General features: G+C 35.9%; 1 protein-coding gene across 2 annotated transcripts in view; it reads left to right on the top strand.

Annotated features, from left to right (window-relative positions):
* HERC2 (HECT and RLD domain containing E3 ubiquitin protein ligase 2) overlaps positions 1-16,838 on the top strand; it is a 108,729-nt gene that overhangs the window by 69,114 nt on the left and 22,777 nt on the right. For both annotated transcript variants that reach the window (XM_027726342.2, XM_027726343.2), the window contains exons 57-78: positions 127-238; positions 1,125-1,206; positions 1,305-1,448; positions 2,010-2,100; positions 3,510-3,687; positions 4,119-4,200; positions 4,283-4,454; positions 6,397-6,541; positions 7,221-7,446; positions 8,223-8,394; positions 8,950-9,136; positions 9,883-10,023; positions 10,182-10,373; positions 11,647-11,800; positions 12,499-12,606; positions 13,586-13,717; positions 14,231-14,389; positions 14,481-14,599; positions 14,979-15,104; positions 16,041-16,196; positions 16,344-16,459; positions 16,586-16,784. In XM_027726342.2, the coding sequence (XP_027582143.1) occupies positions 127-238; positions 1,125-1,206; positions 1,305-1,448; positions 2,010-2,100; positions 3,510-3,687; positions 4,119-4,200; positions 4,283-4,454; positions 6,397-6,541; positions 7,221-7,446; positions 8,223-8,394; positions 8,950-9,136; positions 9,883-10,023; positions 10,182-10,373; positions 11,647-11,800; positions 12,499-12,606; positions 13,586-13,717; positions 14,231-14,389; positions 14,481-14,599; positions 14,979-15,104; positions 16,041-16,196; positions 16,344-16,459; positions 16,586-16,784 (3,193 nt within the window). The remainder of the gene's footprint in view (positions 1-126; positions 239-1,124; positions 1,207-1,304; positions 1,449-2,009; positions 2,101-3,509; positions 3,688-4,118; positions 4,201-4,282; positions 4,455-6,396; positions 6,542-7,220; positions 7,447-8,222; positions 8,395-8,949; positions 9,137-9,882; positions 10,024-10,181; positions 10,374-11,646; positions 11,801-12,498; positions 12,607-13,585; positions 13,718-14,230; positions 14,390-14,480; positions 14,600-14,978; positions 15,105-16,040; positions 16,197-16,343; positions 16,460-16,585; positions 16,785-16,838) is intronic.

Below are 16,838 nucleotides of genomic sequence, written 5' to 3'. Positions count from 1 at the left end.
AGTAGTGTAGTCTGAGTCCTGAAACTGTTCCAAACTGAAAAAAATCAGGAAATACAGTAAAAAGTTGCCTATGCTAAACATGCTGTTTGCTAAACTGACTTTATTTTCTTTTCTGAATATGTTCAGTCTTGTCAGAAAGAAGGCAGCTGGGCTTGAATCAGCAGCTACAATAAGAACCAAAGTTTTTGTTTGGGGACTGAATGACAAAGACCAATTGGGAGGGCTAAAAGGCTCCAAGGTATGTTTGTTGTTTTCATACATCAGTACAGAAAAGAAACCGAGAAAAATAAAAATGTACAAGTCTCACACAACTAAAATTAATTCAAATTTAGTCAGATTTTTACGGTTTATTGCCAAAAGCTATGAAGAGTAGATGTGTTACTCTGAAATCTGGTTTGATTTTTAGCAGCCACCTAATCATTCATTTTAGATGATAGTGAACTAATTTTTCTAAAAATTTGTAGCACTCTGTATATATCCAGTTCCTTTTGAGTTTTCCTGCATAAAATGAAGATATTGGTGAACTTTTCTATGTATTACTTGTTCCTGGAAATGGTACAGTCATCAGGAAAAAAAGCTGAATTCTGATCTAATGATTGGTTTAACTTGATTGCTATTCGGTGTAATTCAGGAGGAATTTCAGCCCTGTGTGCAGCCATTTAGACATAATTTTTAGTACAATCCAAGATAGGAGATACAAGGCAAATGCTTAAACAATTTAAGATATGATTAATATGAAAGTTATGTTGAGAGCATTTCTTCAATTTATGTTGTAATTCAATTCTTCATAATTTATGTTGTGAATATATACTATTGTATCCATAGAGTGTCTTTCAAGAAAAAAAATATTAACCTTTCCTTTATTCTTTGATTTTCTCAAGAAAACTTTACTAAAAGAAAGTCCTTGTTTATGTCACAGTTCATTTTTTCTCAGGTTTTGTATTTGTCGTAGTTCTAGTATTAAATGCATTTTCTTGGTTTTTGTCTTATCCCTGGTGTATATTAACGGGTATGTGTAAGGCATCTGAAAGTACCTGTTAGATTAACTGGTTTATCGTGTAAAAGCTCTTCTTTTTAAAGTGTAAAACATTAAAGTGGAATTTTTTATTTTCTGTCTGCTGTAGATAAAGGTCCCTTCATTTTCTGAAACCTTGTCTGCTTTGAATGTTGTACAAGTAGCTGGAGGATCCAAAAGCCTTTTTGCAGGTAATGTAAGTTTGAAATAAGTATAATTATCTAAGGCCAGAAGCAGATTTCCAGTTGTGAAACGCTAATGGTGTTTCAAACTTTCTTCTTCATTTTAGTGACTGTGGAGGGTAAAGTATATGCCTGTGGAGAAGCCACAAATGGAAGGCTGGGTTTAGGAATATCTAGCGGAACTGTGCCTATTCCCCGCCAAATTACAGCTCTCAGTAACTATGTGGTAAAGAAGGTGGCTGTTCACTCAGGTACTGACTATTGCTATGCTTATATATGCAAACATAACATAAACCTGAAAATAGTTGCTTTGCAATTATCTTGGGTGCTGTGATGCCCCAGCATCACATATCAGATTTTTTGGTTTTTAAATAAATACAGGTTATTAAATTCTGGCTGTTGCAAACAATGTCAGATTAAATCTAATGGTTCTGTTATTAAAATCTATGAATTTAGACCATACATTTTTTCTTATCTGCTGGAACTTAACTTTGGTAATTTTTTTCTGTCTAATTCAGAGAGTGTTTTCCTTTTTAATATTGCTAAATGACAGGTTTGTTTTTTCCCGTTTTTCTTGCAACACTGAAAATAGAAAATCGAGTGATTATTTTTTTTTTTTTGTAATGTGCCAGGAAACCTACTGTTACAAAAGTTATATATTTTAAATTAAATCACATAAAAACTTTGAAGAAAATAAACTGTGTATGGAGTTGGAAGACTCGTACAGTTGCATTGTACATCAATGTCAGATTGTAGCTAGACCTGCTGCCTACTTGAAAACTCGAATTTAATTATTTTGTTTACATTTTCAGGTGGCCGACATGCTATGGCATTAACTGTTGATGGAAAGGTATTTTCGTGGGGTGAAGGAGATGATGGAAAACTTGGTCACTTCAGTAGAATGTAAGGATGTCAAATTTGTGTGTATTTCAGTAAGAAGAGATTTCTGTTTCGTGTTACAGCACAGCTGACCACCACTATAGACAGTAACAGGATTTTTAATACAATAGGAGTAAAAAAAAAAAAGTCGTGTAAGAAGACTTTCTTTTTTTTCAGCACCATGTGCCACTCTTCAGTCATTTAAAAGGGAGGTATTCAATTAATATACTTAGAAACATACTTATTGGATAAAGTCTTGAGTAGTATTTTGGAATATCACTGATGAAATTGCATGCTTTTGGACACACAGTTTTTGGTTGTTTTTGTAAGGTAAGGTTTTCAGAGGTGCCTTGAGGAGTAAAACCATTGCAGTTTTACATTCCTGAGCTGTAACAGTTCATAATGTGAACCTGTCAGAGTATTTTATAGCACTTTTCTTTCGACTTTGGTTCACAGACTTGTTAGCCAGAAATAAATTTCTTGCACTTTTCAGTAATTCAGAGTTTAATCCTCCACAAGACAGCTTTGAGGAAAATTTGAATTTTCTCAGGATTTTACTCTGTATGCACTCACAGAACAATATTTTGAAAGAAAAAAAACTGATAAACAAAACCTGTGGGGGAATCTTTGTTTGTCATTCTAATATATTTTGAGGACCTGCTCATAATACATAAAAAATTACAGTACCCCACTCAGATGGTTAATATATTAAAACAAATACATATTCATAAGGGGGTGTGTCAGACTAATGAAAAGGGAAGGTCAGATGAGAGCAGTATTTTTGTTTATTGTTCAAGTGTCTCATGTTTTCTGTAATTTTATTAGAAGTGAGATTTGGAACTCTGGAGCATTTCATGGGAGCAAATTTTCCAGAGACCATGCATAATTATGTAGAACCTTAAAAGTTGCTCTGATATACAGTCAGTATTAGAAAATCTTGAGTTAAATCTTTTCCCTGAATTAAGAGAATATTGTAAACATATGAATAGTAAAAGTTTCCAGTACTTACAAAGAAGCCTAACAGTAAATTCTAGTTCTGATTTCTCGCAAAGAGCAAAGTTGGGATGGGAGCGTCATCTATCTGTCTGTGTCTGCTACTAACAAATCACTCACTTTGGGCAATGACAGGATATTGGTTTTCACTTCATATTATATGCTGTTTAACTGATTCATCACTTTGATATTTTGACTTTGTCACCTAAGTTTTGCAGCATATATATAAAAAACTTCTTGAATTAAACATGTTAAAATAGTGTTAACTTTATATTTATGGTGCCACTAAAGAGTACATCTTGGAATCACAGTGTTGCATCTTATTTTATCTTGAGATTGCTATTGGTTATTGCACAGAATTTTTTGGATTATGAAGGTTGGATTGCATTGTGTGACTGTTTCATAATTAATTCAATGAATTTGTTGTTCATTTTCTCTAGGAACTGTGATAAACCCAGGTTGATAGAAGCACTGAAAACCAAACGCATCCGTGATATTGCCTGTGGCAGTTCCCATAGTGCTGCTATTACCTCTAGTGGTGAACTGTATACGTGGGGTCTTGGAGAATATGGAAGACTAGGACATGGAGATAATACCACACAACTGAAGCCTAAGATGGTAAAATAAATGTTTCTTGTCTCTGATGAAATGCAAATGTGTTTAATAAATGATAACATAAAGCTAAAGCAACAAAAAACATGAAAGCAGTATGAAGACATTGTTTTGGAGTGATCTGAATTAGATTTTGGTACACCTACCTCTAATAACAGTAAAGCTATTTCAGAAAAGCCAAAAAGATCCAGTCTCTTTCTTGAGAAACGATACAAAATGACTAGTGCTGTTTTGAACATTCATGTCCTGCATCTTCTTTGATGTGTAACTGGAAGCTGTTACTGTAGCACTGTAGGATTCTGAGGGAGCGTGGCTTGATAGTTCTTTGATCAGGCTGGGCACAATGAACAAGGTTAGTCATAAGACCTTGGAAATGTTTGTAAGGCTTTAAAACACAGTTTTTTTAAAACTTCTTGCTTACTCCTTGTTTTTTGTAGGTTAAAGTGCTGCTTGGCCACCGAGTCATTCAGGTTGCTTGTGGAAGCAGGGATGCTCAGACTCTTGCTTTGACAGATGAAGGTAGGAGTATCATGTTCCAGAAGCTTTCTAGCACATGGGAATACTGTGATCATTGTTTGACCTGAAATTTGGTGTTTGTTAGGTTTGGTGTTTTCCTGGGGTGATGGTGATTTTGGAAAACTGGGCCGAGGAGGAAGTGAAGGATGCAACATTCCTCAGAACATTGAAAGACTGAACGGCCAAGGCGTTTGTCAGATTGAGTGCGGTGCACAGTTCTCCTTGGCACTGACCAAGTCAGGAGTGGTATGGACATGGTATGTTACATTTGCCAGGAACTGCTAACAAAGCAGTTGCTAAGTATGTGTGGGATTTACTGCTATTCAACTGTCTTAACTCCCTTTGTGCCTTATCTGTGCACTCTGATTTTTAAATTGGCAGCTCTTCAAGACAAGCTGTATCTGTTCAATTACTCTAACACTGTCCTGTAGTGTGTTTAGTTGTGTGTTGTATTCTGTTAGAGCGCCTGAGTCTTACAGAATTAGTGGAGAAGGGAGAGATCATTCCCTCTCTTCGTTGCAGTGGAACATGTAAAGGAATGTTAATTCAAGACTTTGGAGTGGAATGAGGAAAAGAGAACCTGAGAACTATAGCATGGAGTATGTAGTCTCCAGCTAAAGCAGAGTCTGAGAGTAAGCATACAGTAGAGTAAGGAAGTAAACTGAAGTTCAGGGCAGATGGGAAGAGCTTCCATGGAAACACAGGGTCTCTGTGGAGCTAGTTGCTGCTCAGAAGGCTACTGAGTTGTCAGTAATGGTGCCTTGAAGGAAGAATTGGTAGGAGATGATCATAGAGTTAGTCAGAAACATTTTTATTTTTCTTCTATTTGTGTGCTTGCTTCTGCTTTGTTTTGAACACAGTTCTGGATTTTTGAAATTATAAACCTTTCTGTAAAACTTCAGAGCTTACAGCATGGCAGATCAACTTCAGACTTCTAACCAGATCAAGGTCTTACCCCATCTTTGTTATTAAGACTATGACCCATTTTATGTTTATCAAAGCTAAATAGACTTAAAACAGTCATTTTTGTTATGTAATTTGTCAGTCGTTGCTAAATGATATGAACAGAAACCCACAAAACTTTTATTCGTATAAGTTACTGCTGTTGTTAAAGGGGAGAAAAGTTTTTAGCAGAGATGTTGTTTCTCAGAGTGGTCATTGGAAACTATTTCTTTCTTGCCCTTCCTCCTCTTAATTTTTTTTTTTTTGTAGTGACAAAAGGGGTAAGAGGAAAGGGAATTTGGCAGTCTTTAAGAACTCTGCAAAATGCTTGTTCATATTCCTTCTTTGTCCCAGTTTGTCTTAACACTTACGTCTAGTCAAAAATCTACAGCTGTTTCATGACATTACATGTCTACAAGGAGATTTTTTTTGTGTCTGTTTCAGCTGAGCATGTTTGTGCTTTAGGATGGCTGAGTTGCTTCTAAACTTTTATTCTTCTTGAATTTGTAATGGTTTGAGGAAAAAAATCACAACTTCTGGGTTATAACTTCAGGTAGATAACAGTATTGTCTCCAGAATAATGTAGCCTTTTTTGAGAAAAAGTGGTGGTGGTGGTGGTGAGCAACAGAACTGAGTGAACAGTTACTAAAAATGCAGTGGAAGAAATCTCAGGGTTTTTTCTTTACTGACGTTCTTGGTAGAGGCATTTTAAGGTATTTACATTAGTTTTGTGTAGACTATTTTTTTAGTGCACTTTGTGTATCATAATTTTAGTAGAATTTAAATTATGGAGACTTGAGAACCTATATTGACGCTTCCAGTAGTGTGAAAAAACTCAATTCTGAAAACCTGTTAATTCCTATGTATTTTCTTATGTGACTTCTTAAAGGATCTGTTGTTATTAGGTTTATCCTCAGTAGTATAAATCTATCCAGGTCTTATCAAAACACATGAACTTGCAAGTGTTTATAATTGCAGTGTTTCTGCAAGAGGAAATTAAAGGTAATCCCAATTACTTTGCATACAAAAAAGTCATACTCATGCCTGTTCTATATTGAGGTGAGAAGTTATGGAGTCATAGAACTGCAGTTATCCTCATTCTTAGGCCTTTGTAATTCAGTTTTGAAGAATTTGCTCCTTGCTGTTTGTGTTTAATGCAGTGATAAACTGAAATATTTTCATTCGGGAAGCTGCACTGACAGAGGAATGTGTAAACAGTGTAGTTGTTCTGAATGTTACATTTATTGTCTGTTGCAGGGGTAAGGGTGACTACTTCAGGCTAGGCCATGGCACAGACGTACATGTACGAAAGCCACAGGTTGTGGAAGGACTGAGGGGTAAAAAGATTGTGCACGTGGCCGTAGGCGCACTTCATTGTCTAGCGGTTACTGACACTGGACAGGTACGTTGTGTCTCGCCCTCCGTTCCCCTCATTCCTTGATCCAGAAAGGAATAAAGTAAAATGGTGATGAAGAAAAAAGTGTAACAGTATTGGTGCTGATTAAATGAAATAAATATTTCTAATTATATTTATTTACTTTTTAAAGTCCTGCATAAATAAAAGCATGATTATAATTTAAAATATGTTAGCTTTCATATTGGTACTGGAGTTTAAATATTTTTTTGTCGTAGTAGCTTTTGTAATGCTTTCCTTGTATTATCTCATTATCAGTTTCCTGCTTCTTACTCTGGAAATGCAGAAGCAGTCATAGGATTCTGGAGAGATTTCTCTGCTGTGATTCAGCATTATCACAGTATTGGTTCAGATCTCCAATGTAATTACTAAGCAATTAATTCTTCTAACTTACTGTTCACTGTGAACATTCAGTAATTTATGAATCAACTGATCATTTATGAATTGGCAGTAATTTATGAATCATCTGATAAAGTGCTTTGATTTTTTTCTTCAATGTATGATAATGCCTGCATTAATGAATAGGGTGGGAAGAAGTTACGACAGTAGGTTCTAGTAGTGTCCTAGAGTAACAGTACAAGCTACTAACATTCCTTTGTAGGAATTTTTAAGAAAACACTTAAATGAGATATGCAGTGAAATCATATGTGGAAATGTTTACTGGCAGGTTTACGCTTGGGGTGACAATGACCATGGGCAACAAGGCAACGGAACTACTACAGTCAACAGAAAACCCACTCTTGTCCAGGGCTTGGAAGGCCAGAAAATCACTCGGGTTGCTTGTGGGTCTTCCCACAGTGTAGCATGGACAACGGTGGATGTAGCTACACCATCTGTTCATGAGCCAGTACTTTTCCAGACAGCAAGGGACCCTTTAGGTGCTTCTTATCTTGGTTGGTATTTGTTGCCTTACATTGTTTTTTCTTTTAATGCCATTGGAGTGTTTGTTTTGTGTGTGGTTAAATAGGTGATAGAAGAATGCAAAAAAAAAAAAAAAAGTCTTAAAAAAATAAAATCACAAAACAACAAAATACACCTTTAAAAAAAAAAGCCAACAAAACCTCTTCCTGAGAGTTGAACTTGTAAAGGACTTGTCCAGAAGTCATATTGGTTTGAACTTTAATTGTTGTTCAGAAGATTAAAATGCAGCATGGTTTCTCAAACACCCCAAAGACTTTGTCTTTATGGTGGTAATGATAGATGAATGCTACTGTAATATTAATCTTTTCACCTGTTACCTTTTGTTTCTAAGGTAAGAGACTTAAGAATTAAGGAGTCAAAACAGCAATGTTTTGTGTTGCATATGAAAGCACCAAACATTTTGCTAATTAAGCTTTTTGATGACCAAGGCAATGTGTATCTAATATATATTCTTGTTATTTGGGAATGTTTGTGTAAGTAAACCTTGTTTTAGGTGCTGATTACCAAAATATTTTGTTTGTATTACTTAATCTTTGTAAGTAAGTAACAAGTTCAAACACTTATTTTACAAAAACTCTTGCTGCAAAGCCTCAATATTGACTTTAATATTGTAGCTGTAGGCACTGCAGTTTAAGAATCTACTGTAGATTAGTCATCTTTCTGATTTGACAAGAAATTAGATAAATCAGTTCTAATGATGTATTACACCATTAAAAAATGCTCACTTTCTCTTCCGCCCACCCTCCAGGTGTTCCTTCAGATGCAGATTCTTCTGCTGCCAGTAACAAAATCAGTGGGGCAAACAGTTCTAAGCCGAATCGCCCTTCTCTTGCTAAGATTCTCCTGTCACTTGATGGGAATGTTGCCAAACAGCAGGCATTATCTCATATACTGATGGCGTTACAAATCATGTATGCCAGGTAGGAAACGTTTTTGTCTGTTGCAGAGCAAAAGATGACACAGTTTACCATGTATTAGGGTCTCTTGAGTCAGGTATAAATTGCTTAACAAGTTTGGACTCCTCAGGATGGGCTTAAGCTTCCTTTAATTTTTTTTTTTATGTTGATGTTACCTCTATGCTTTTGTTTCCAAAAGTTTAAATTGTCTGGGGGAAAAAATGTTTATTTAAGAATGCTCAAGTGAACAATGTAGAAGCAGTTTAAGTCAGTCATGATAGATAATAGGGAGGAAGTAGTTGGGGGCAGGTTGGAAAGAACAATAGAACTTTACAGTGCCCTCATTGTTAGTAGACAACAGAGTATTTGTGCTAAAATTTATGAAGAGAAACTCAGGTTAAAATAGTGGCCTTAAAACATGTATTTAATCATCAGGCCCAAAGGAGAAGAGTGATAAACTACTCTCTAAATAGAGCTTGGAAGCCTTACCTTTTTTTGTTAAGACAAGCTAATATAATTTTTCAAGTTCAGCAAGGGAGTATAGTTAAGTTTATGTTAATCTGTCCTAAATGATTTCAGGGATGCAGTTGTTGGAGCGTTGATGCCTGCAAGTATGATTGCGCCAGTAGAATGTCCCTCTTCATCGCCAGCCCCCCCATCAGATGCTACGTCTGCAGGAAGCCCTGCAAATGGAGATGAATGCATGCTTGTAGGAGATATAGAAGAGAGGCTGAGCCCAAACCCATGGCAGGACAGGAGAGGGGAGGTAAAGTGTCAAATTATTATTTTTCCATCAGTTTTTAACAGTAAAGCTGAAAAATATGATCTCCATTAGTTTGATAATAGCAGAGAATGAAAAAATCTTTCATGCTCTAATTTCAGGACTGGGTTCTCTGTGTATGTCAGATTTGGAAAAGCTAAAATTTTAGTGTGAATTCAATTTTGAACTTGCAGAAAGCATTGTGTCACTTAAATGCAATTATGATGATTTGTAGTAATATTTTAGAGGTATTGAATTTTTTATAGGAGTGATATTAAAAAACAAAGTCAAGAATGAGAGGATATTTGACCATTATTGAATGAAATGAAATTATAAACTTAGATCAATTAATGTAGACATGAGGCCCTAAATGAAATTCTACTCTGATTCCCAACTGCTAACAGAAACAGAAAAAAGAAAAGGCTTGCTACTGAAGAGATCTTTTGCTCTAACAAACTAGGAATTTGACATGTATTATTAAGGGTTGTGTTGTACTTTGTGCCTACTTCTGTAGGCACTGGTGTTTTATTGTATGTTTTTGTAGCAGCTGGCATTGGAGGGGTGTGTTGGCTGTTTTTCTGTCTTAGGAACATAAAATAGAAGCTAAAAATACAAGCAGTGAATCTGAGCTTACGACTCTTTTTAGATTGCCACTGTCTTTGAACACTAGCCCTTCTAATGAATAATTAAACTCTTAAAGGTTTTACAGTGTATTGTTGAAGCTTTTATTAGTTATTATTTGTTTTGGCTAGGTTGTTCCTTCAGAAGATGCTGTGACACCGTCTGCTGTAACTCCCTCAGCTGCTGCTGCCTCTTCCCGTCCTTTCATTCCAGTCACAGATGATCCTGGAGCTGCCAGTATCATTGCAGAAACCATGACAAAAACCAAAGAAGTAATGTTGTCAATACCTTCCTTAAAACTTAAGTCCTTACCATGCTTTTATCAAGCAGGGTTTTTTTGTGCTTGTGTGCTTTAAAAATTATTCTGTAAGTGACTGCATATTTTTAAATCTATCTAAAGACAGAGGGATGTTTATTCTTTGTTTCGTAGGATGTAGAAAGTCAAAGTAAGGTATCTGGCCCAGAACCGCAGTACTTGGATGAGTTTACGAGTCTTCTGGTTCCAGATGACACGCGAGTCATGGTTGACCTGCTAAAGCTTGCTGTGTCCAACCGAGCAGGTGAAAAGGGAAGAGATGTTCTTTCAGCTGTGCTGTCTGGCATGGGCACAGCTTACCCACAGGTCAGGCTTTGTTTCTGTTGCATTTTAACTATGTCCTTTCTATTAGTAGCTTTCTAGAATATTTTCTTTTATTGGAAGTACAGCTCAACACACTGAGAAACTTAATAAACGTGAAAATTTGAGTTGAACTTAAATGCATGTAAGCTTTAATAATTTTAATGGAAATACTACATGAATATATGCATGTGTTACAGATGTCAGTAATAGACTAATTTCTCAATTTGTCATGCTGCAGTTAGGCATTAAAATAGAAGCATAATTAGCGTATTTATATATTGGCTGTGGTTATTGGAATGAAGCTGAATTAACCAAGCCCTATTTGCTGGATCTGTAGAATGTTACTTTAAAAACTTCCACGGTGGTTTTGCTTTCCATCTGAGTTTATTTCTCAGATTGATGCAGTCATTATTGCTGGCTAAAAGTTCTGTTAATAAATTTTAAAAGATTTAATAATTTTTCTTAATTGTTAAGATTTACAGTTGATGCATTGGACTTTCTAATTGTTTACAAAGTATCCGTGGGTGTGGGGTTTTTTTTGGCATAGCTGACAAAAAGAATGTTGCAAATGATAAATTATTTATAGAATCTGTGTACAGTAATGAACTGAAAGTTGTTTAATATTTCTTGTAGCTTTACCCTTCAAATAGTAGTAACAATTAATTTCTTTTAAGATTTCTAAAACTGTTACTCCCCACCCCCTTAATTTTCATTGATTAGCTAAGTGTATTTATGTTGGGTTTGAGATGTAGTTTTCCCAGTCCAATTAGATACATGCTATATGTGCACTTATACATTAGTTCTGGGGTTTTTGCTTCTAGCATTAATAGTGAGTAACAGAACAGCTCTTGTTTGCGTGGGGTTTTTGTATTTTGCAGTCAGAATTTTTATTTGAAACTGCTCTTTTAAAATTAGTACTATTGGAATTTTCTCCCTAAGCAGTGATTTGCAATATTACATACTGGTTAAATATTTATACCTTTCATTAATCTCTTGCTCTATGCTTTACAGCTTAGATTTAATAGTTTGCTTTTTCTGTAAGGAAAAACAATTATATGTGTTGTCATTTACTTACTGAAAACTTACATAGTTTGGCTTTTAGTTCCAGGAGTTTTTCTAGCTTTACCAAAAGGAGTATTTTTGAATTAATACCGCGGTCTATGAAGCAGAATTCAGAAAAAAAGTTATTTTAAATTTGAGGAGAATGGTAGTTGGCTTAGATTTCTTGGACTAATCAAACATACTGTGTGTAAAGTGTATATTTTTCTTTTCTTAGGTTGCTGATATGTTGTTGGAGCTCTGTGTTACTGAACTAGAAGATGTAGCAACTGATTCACAAAGTGGTCGCCTCTCTTCACAACCAGTTGTGGTAGAAAGCAGCCATCCATATACTGATGATACCTCTTCTAGTGGCACAGTTAAAATACCAGGTACAGAGTTCTTAGAGTTACATTGCTAAGATTCAGTTATTTTCCAGCTTGCATGCCTTAAGTTGTTCCTTAGCTTGCAAAAATGTTTATTGAGCTTTGAAATGTTGCATATCATATTGCTATAAAAAAAGTATTTTTTGATGCACTTACATACTGCATGAGCATCTTGATCAGATGAAATGTGCATTTTTGGGTTCACTGGCTGTGATTGCACTTGTATATCATTTCTGTTTTCTGTTCATTTACGGAACTGAAAAGGACTGAGTCTTTTTCAGGGTCAGTAATTGAACACTTATTTTCTAGTCTTGAGCAAGAAAAATACTTTGTTTTAACACTTCCTTCAGTAGTAGTTCCTTCGGTAAGTTACCTAGTACTTATGAAGAGTTACAGACAATAAAGAGCTGTTTGCCTTAACTTTAATAGGCATTTTTTGTCTTTTGCAACTTTAATTTTGAATGTTCTGATATGGTCTTTTGTCTGCTAGCCCCTACTCACATGAGCTTGCTGTGATCTAAGCCTTGCAAAGAAAAGAAATTACAGACAAATAATGTCATTAAACTTAAGGAGGTTGTTTTTATTAATGAGTGCTATGACTTCCAAACAACTCTGTTTGATTTCATGTGGATTTCTAAAATACTGCATTTATTTGCGGTATTGATTGCTCTGTAAAAATTTGTAAACTCTTTGTTGCTGTTTAGGTGCCGAGGGACTGAGGGTAGAATTTGATCGCCAGTGTTCTACAGAGCGGCGCCATGACCCACTCACCATAATGGATGGTGTCAACAGAATTGTTTCCGTCCGATCAGGTTATGAGATCTAGTGCTTTTCCAAAATTTTTTGTGTGGTTTACTGTTAAATGTTGAATGAAATGTACCACTCCCTGTGACGGACTTCTTGCGAGGGATATGCAAATTCTCTTTTAAACTAAAAATGATATCTGATCTAGACACACAGAGTGATCTTGCATCTTTAATTATAGAGAATCTCTCAGAAAAGCATGTTGTACTATCCTCTTCTTCCTAAGAGCAGTTAAGGGTGTAAAAATCAGTGTTTAGCACCCCTGCCAACATGTGTGAATTTCTGTATAATAGTCAAATGTCCAAAATAATAGTTTGATGCTCTCTCTGTTTTCTGCTCTGGCCTATATATGTGACACTACATGAATTCTTCACATCTTTAATCTTGATATCTCTGATTTAATTTTTAAGAACTATTAATTTGTAGTAGATTTTAGAAGAACATTTTTAATCTCATCAAATTTTATGTTGAGCCTGCCCATACACTACATCATGTGCAAAGGTCGCAGTAGTTACTGCCTGTGCTTAATATCTCTGGACAATCGTGATGTGGGCTTTTAGTGTTGACCCATTTTTCCCCAGACTGTTTCAGATGCACGTTTCATTACTGAGATATTTCTGACTGGATTCCTGGTTGGAAGCTGTAAAGCTTAATTTAATGTATATGTTGTTATATATTTTTGTAATATGAAAGATAATTAAAAATAGGACAGTGGATTTTAGTAAGCTTTTGTAATGCCTCTTAAATGTGCTAATAAAAGCACTGAGGCTATCTACTAGCAGTGCTAACAGAACTGTTAAAGACTTCAGTTTTGGTCATGTAACATCTTTATAGTTACGTTTATGTGCTTTGCATAGCTTTTTTTCTTAAAAGCATTTATGTAATGTTTATAATGCGTAACCATGGAGAGAAGTTGCTATGGATGAATGGCTTGCATATTGGCTCAGACAGTATAGATGAATATGTTCATATTACCTACCATAACAGGTCGTGAGTGGTCAGATTGGTCTAGTGAATTGAGAATTCCAGGGGATGAGTTAAAGTGGAAGTTCATCAGCGATGGGTCTGTGAATGGATGGGGATGGCGATTCACTGTTTACCCGATCATGCCAGCTGCAGGTAAGGTGTCACATATGGCATTTACAGACAGGTAAGAGAGTAGATTTTCTTGTCTGCTTTTTACAGTTGCATTTATTGCATGGTATTTACATGCCAGAGTTCAATAGTTCATTTACATTTATACTAAGAAAAATATACTTTCATACTTAGGAAACATTTTCAACTAAGTCCTGAGAAGGTGCACTTGTTCATAGGGAAGAGATAAAAATATTTTGTAATCACTCTAGTTTGCCTCTTCATTGGTGAAGAGAGGATACTTTTGGGGCACAATTCATCTGAAATGCCTTTATTTTTTTCAATTCATTTGCTTTGGAATTAGGTGAATTAGGTAACGAAAGTGCCTCTTTCTTCAGTCCCTTCAAAGGGAGGTGGAATGGATCAACTCGCATGCAGATTAGCACTCTACAGTAATGTATTTGGTCAGCTAAATCCTACCTATGTTCTGTTCTTATTTCAGTCTGAGGACAAACTTTCCTCAGCTTTTTTTTTTTTGTTGCTTTTTGTTTCTTGCAGGCCCTAAAGACCTTCTCTCAGATCGTTGCATTCTTTCGTGTCCCTCAATGGATCTGGTTACGTGTTTGTTGGATTTTCGCTTAAATTTTGCTTCCAACAGGAGTATAGTTCCTCGCTTGGCAGCTTCTCTTGCAGCCTGTGCTCAACTGAGTGCCTTAGGTAGGTATAGTCTTAAAATTAAGTCTGCTTGTTTGAAGTTAAAATTATTGTTTTAAGTAATTACATTATTTGTGTACTTATTTCTCTTTAGCTGCTGGCCACAGAATGTGGGCCTTGCAGAGACTACGGAAACTGCTCACAACCGAGTTTGGCCAGTCCATTAACATCAACCGGATCTTAGGGGATAACGAGGGAGAGACACGAGCTTTGGTAAGAAGGCAGTGATGCTCTCCTCTTCATAATTTTCACATTAAGATGTATGTGAAGCATTAAATGCTAGCCCTGATGTATGTTTTTTCTATCAATGGCAAAATAGGAAATAGGCAAATGAATAGTTGTCTTTCACAGGTCTGCAAGTCCATAAAGGTACTTTATTTTAGTAAAAAAATGGCTAATTCCAAGACTCTGTAGATGTGCTTTTGGAATTGCCAGAAAGTGGTAGAAATACTTTTATGTTAAGAAGCAGATGGAAATAATACTTAACACAGCTTCCTGTAGTTTGGGACGTTATTTGTGGTTTTATTTCTAAATAATGTACTTTCTGTAATGAATACAGTAAGACTAACTCTCTGGTTCTGTGATGTTCTAGAGTTTCACAGGGAGTGCTTTAGCTGCTTTGGTTAAAGGTCTTCCAGAAGCTTTGCAACGACAGTTTGACTATGAAGACCCCATTGTGAGAGGTGGCAAACAATTGCTCCATAGTCCTTTCTTTAAGGTAATGAAATGCAATCATTAAAGAATTTGTTAGAACAGTTCTGGGATTTTTTTTGTAAGACATGGTAAGCACACCTAGTCCTATATCAGAAATGTTTTCTGACAAACCCAGAATACTTCTAAAAGGAGAATCAAATATACAAATAAAGGATAAGAAGTAGCTAGCTAGGCAGAGGTAGGTAGGTCAGAAAAACATCTTGGAAGTACAGTAGGCTACACTTTTCGATAAGTGATTTCCGAGTTGTCCTAATAGGAGTGTTGTATATTTCTATTTAGTTAGTTAAATACTCTGAAGGCTTTATTTACATCCAGTTGGAACAAATAAGTGTCTTAAGTGGAAGGCTATTCTGTTTTGGACCCTATACTTCAAAATAAAAATAAACTAGTTGAGGAGATGTAGAGAAGAGCAAGAAGAATATAAGGCTGAAGAAGCCTCCCATGTAGTAAAGTGAAATTAAAGATAGCTTACCTATCTTAACAAAAAGAAATTCTCAAAAGTTTATACAAGGAAGAAGTAATCCATTGTTCACAATATTCATCAGTAACATTGATTTGAAATCGAATCACATTGAAAATCAGTTGAAAATTCATTTAATTGTAGGAAGGGGACTTAGTTTAGAAATGGAAGGTAAAAAGTTCAGCACATGGTATTTGATATAAAAAAGTTAATTAATCTAGGAGTGTTTTTCCCTGGGAGGTTATGAAAACTTCTGGATTGGAAGAGGAAATTAGGTACATGACATAGTGTGGGTACACTTGATGTTGCCCCATCAGTGAGGGTAAGGAAGATGACTCTTAGTGTCCCTTGCACTTTATGTGTCTTTGAGACCATGTTCAGGCCCTACTGGTCTATGCACTGTTCAACTGTATCAAATGCATATTAATTTTTATTGCACATTTTTGATCCATCCCTAAAATGTTTTTTGATTGTCTGCAGGTGCTTGTGGCTCTGGCTTGTGATCTGGAGTTGGACACACTCCCTTGCTGCGCAGAGACACACAAATGGGCCTGGTTCAGGAGATACTGTATGGCATCCAGGGTTGCTGTGGCTCTTGATAAAAGGACACCATTACCTCGCCTTTTCCTTGATGAGGTACTGTGGGAATACTTTAAATGGTTAATGGAACATGTGAAAGTGTTTCATGTAAGAAGATACACTGAGATTGAAGTATTTTATGCCAACTGCAATAGGAGTAACTGATAATTTGAATAAAGTTGTTTAATACAAAATATTTTACAGGTGGCAAAGAAAATCCGAGAATTAATGGCAGATAATGAAAATATGGATGTTCTTCATGAGTGCCATGATGTCTTCAAGAGGGAACAGGATGAGCAGCTTGTCCAGTGGATGAACAGGTTATTTCTTTCAGCTGTCACTGGTTTGGTCTTGTGATGCTTTTTTATTGTACAATGATAAACTGTATTTTCTGTGACTTTTAAAAAAGCTCGTTTATGATTTTGTTTGTTTTGCATTTTCTGCAGGCGACCTGATGATTGGACACTTTCAGCTGGAGGCAGTGGAACAATTTATGGTTGGGGTCATAATCACAGAGGACAACTTGGTGGAATTGAAGGGGCAAAAGTCAAAGTCCCAACTCCATGTGAAGCTCTTGCTACCCTTAGACCAGTGCAGTTAATTGGTGGTGAACAGACTCTGTTTGCAGTGACCGCTGATGGGAAAGTAAGGATGCAACAAATGGTTGTTTGTTTGATTCCCTTGAAATATTTCATCATC

Source organism: Pipra filicauda, unplaced genomic scaffold (genome assembly GCF_003945595.2).
Source record: "Pipra filicauda isolate LSUMZ 115617 unplaced genomic scaffold, ASM394559v2 scaffold68_size4259465_pilon, whole genome shotgun sequence".
In the NCBI taxonomy this organism is placed as follows: Eukaryota; Metazoa; Chordata; class Aves; order Passeriformes; family Pipridae; genus Pipra; species Pipra filicauda.
Note: the sequence above shows the minus strand (reverse complement) of the source record. Positions and strands in the feature narration are given on the sequence as shown.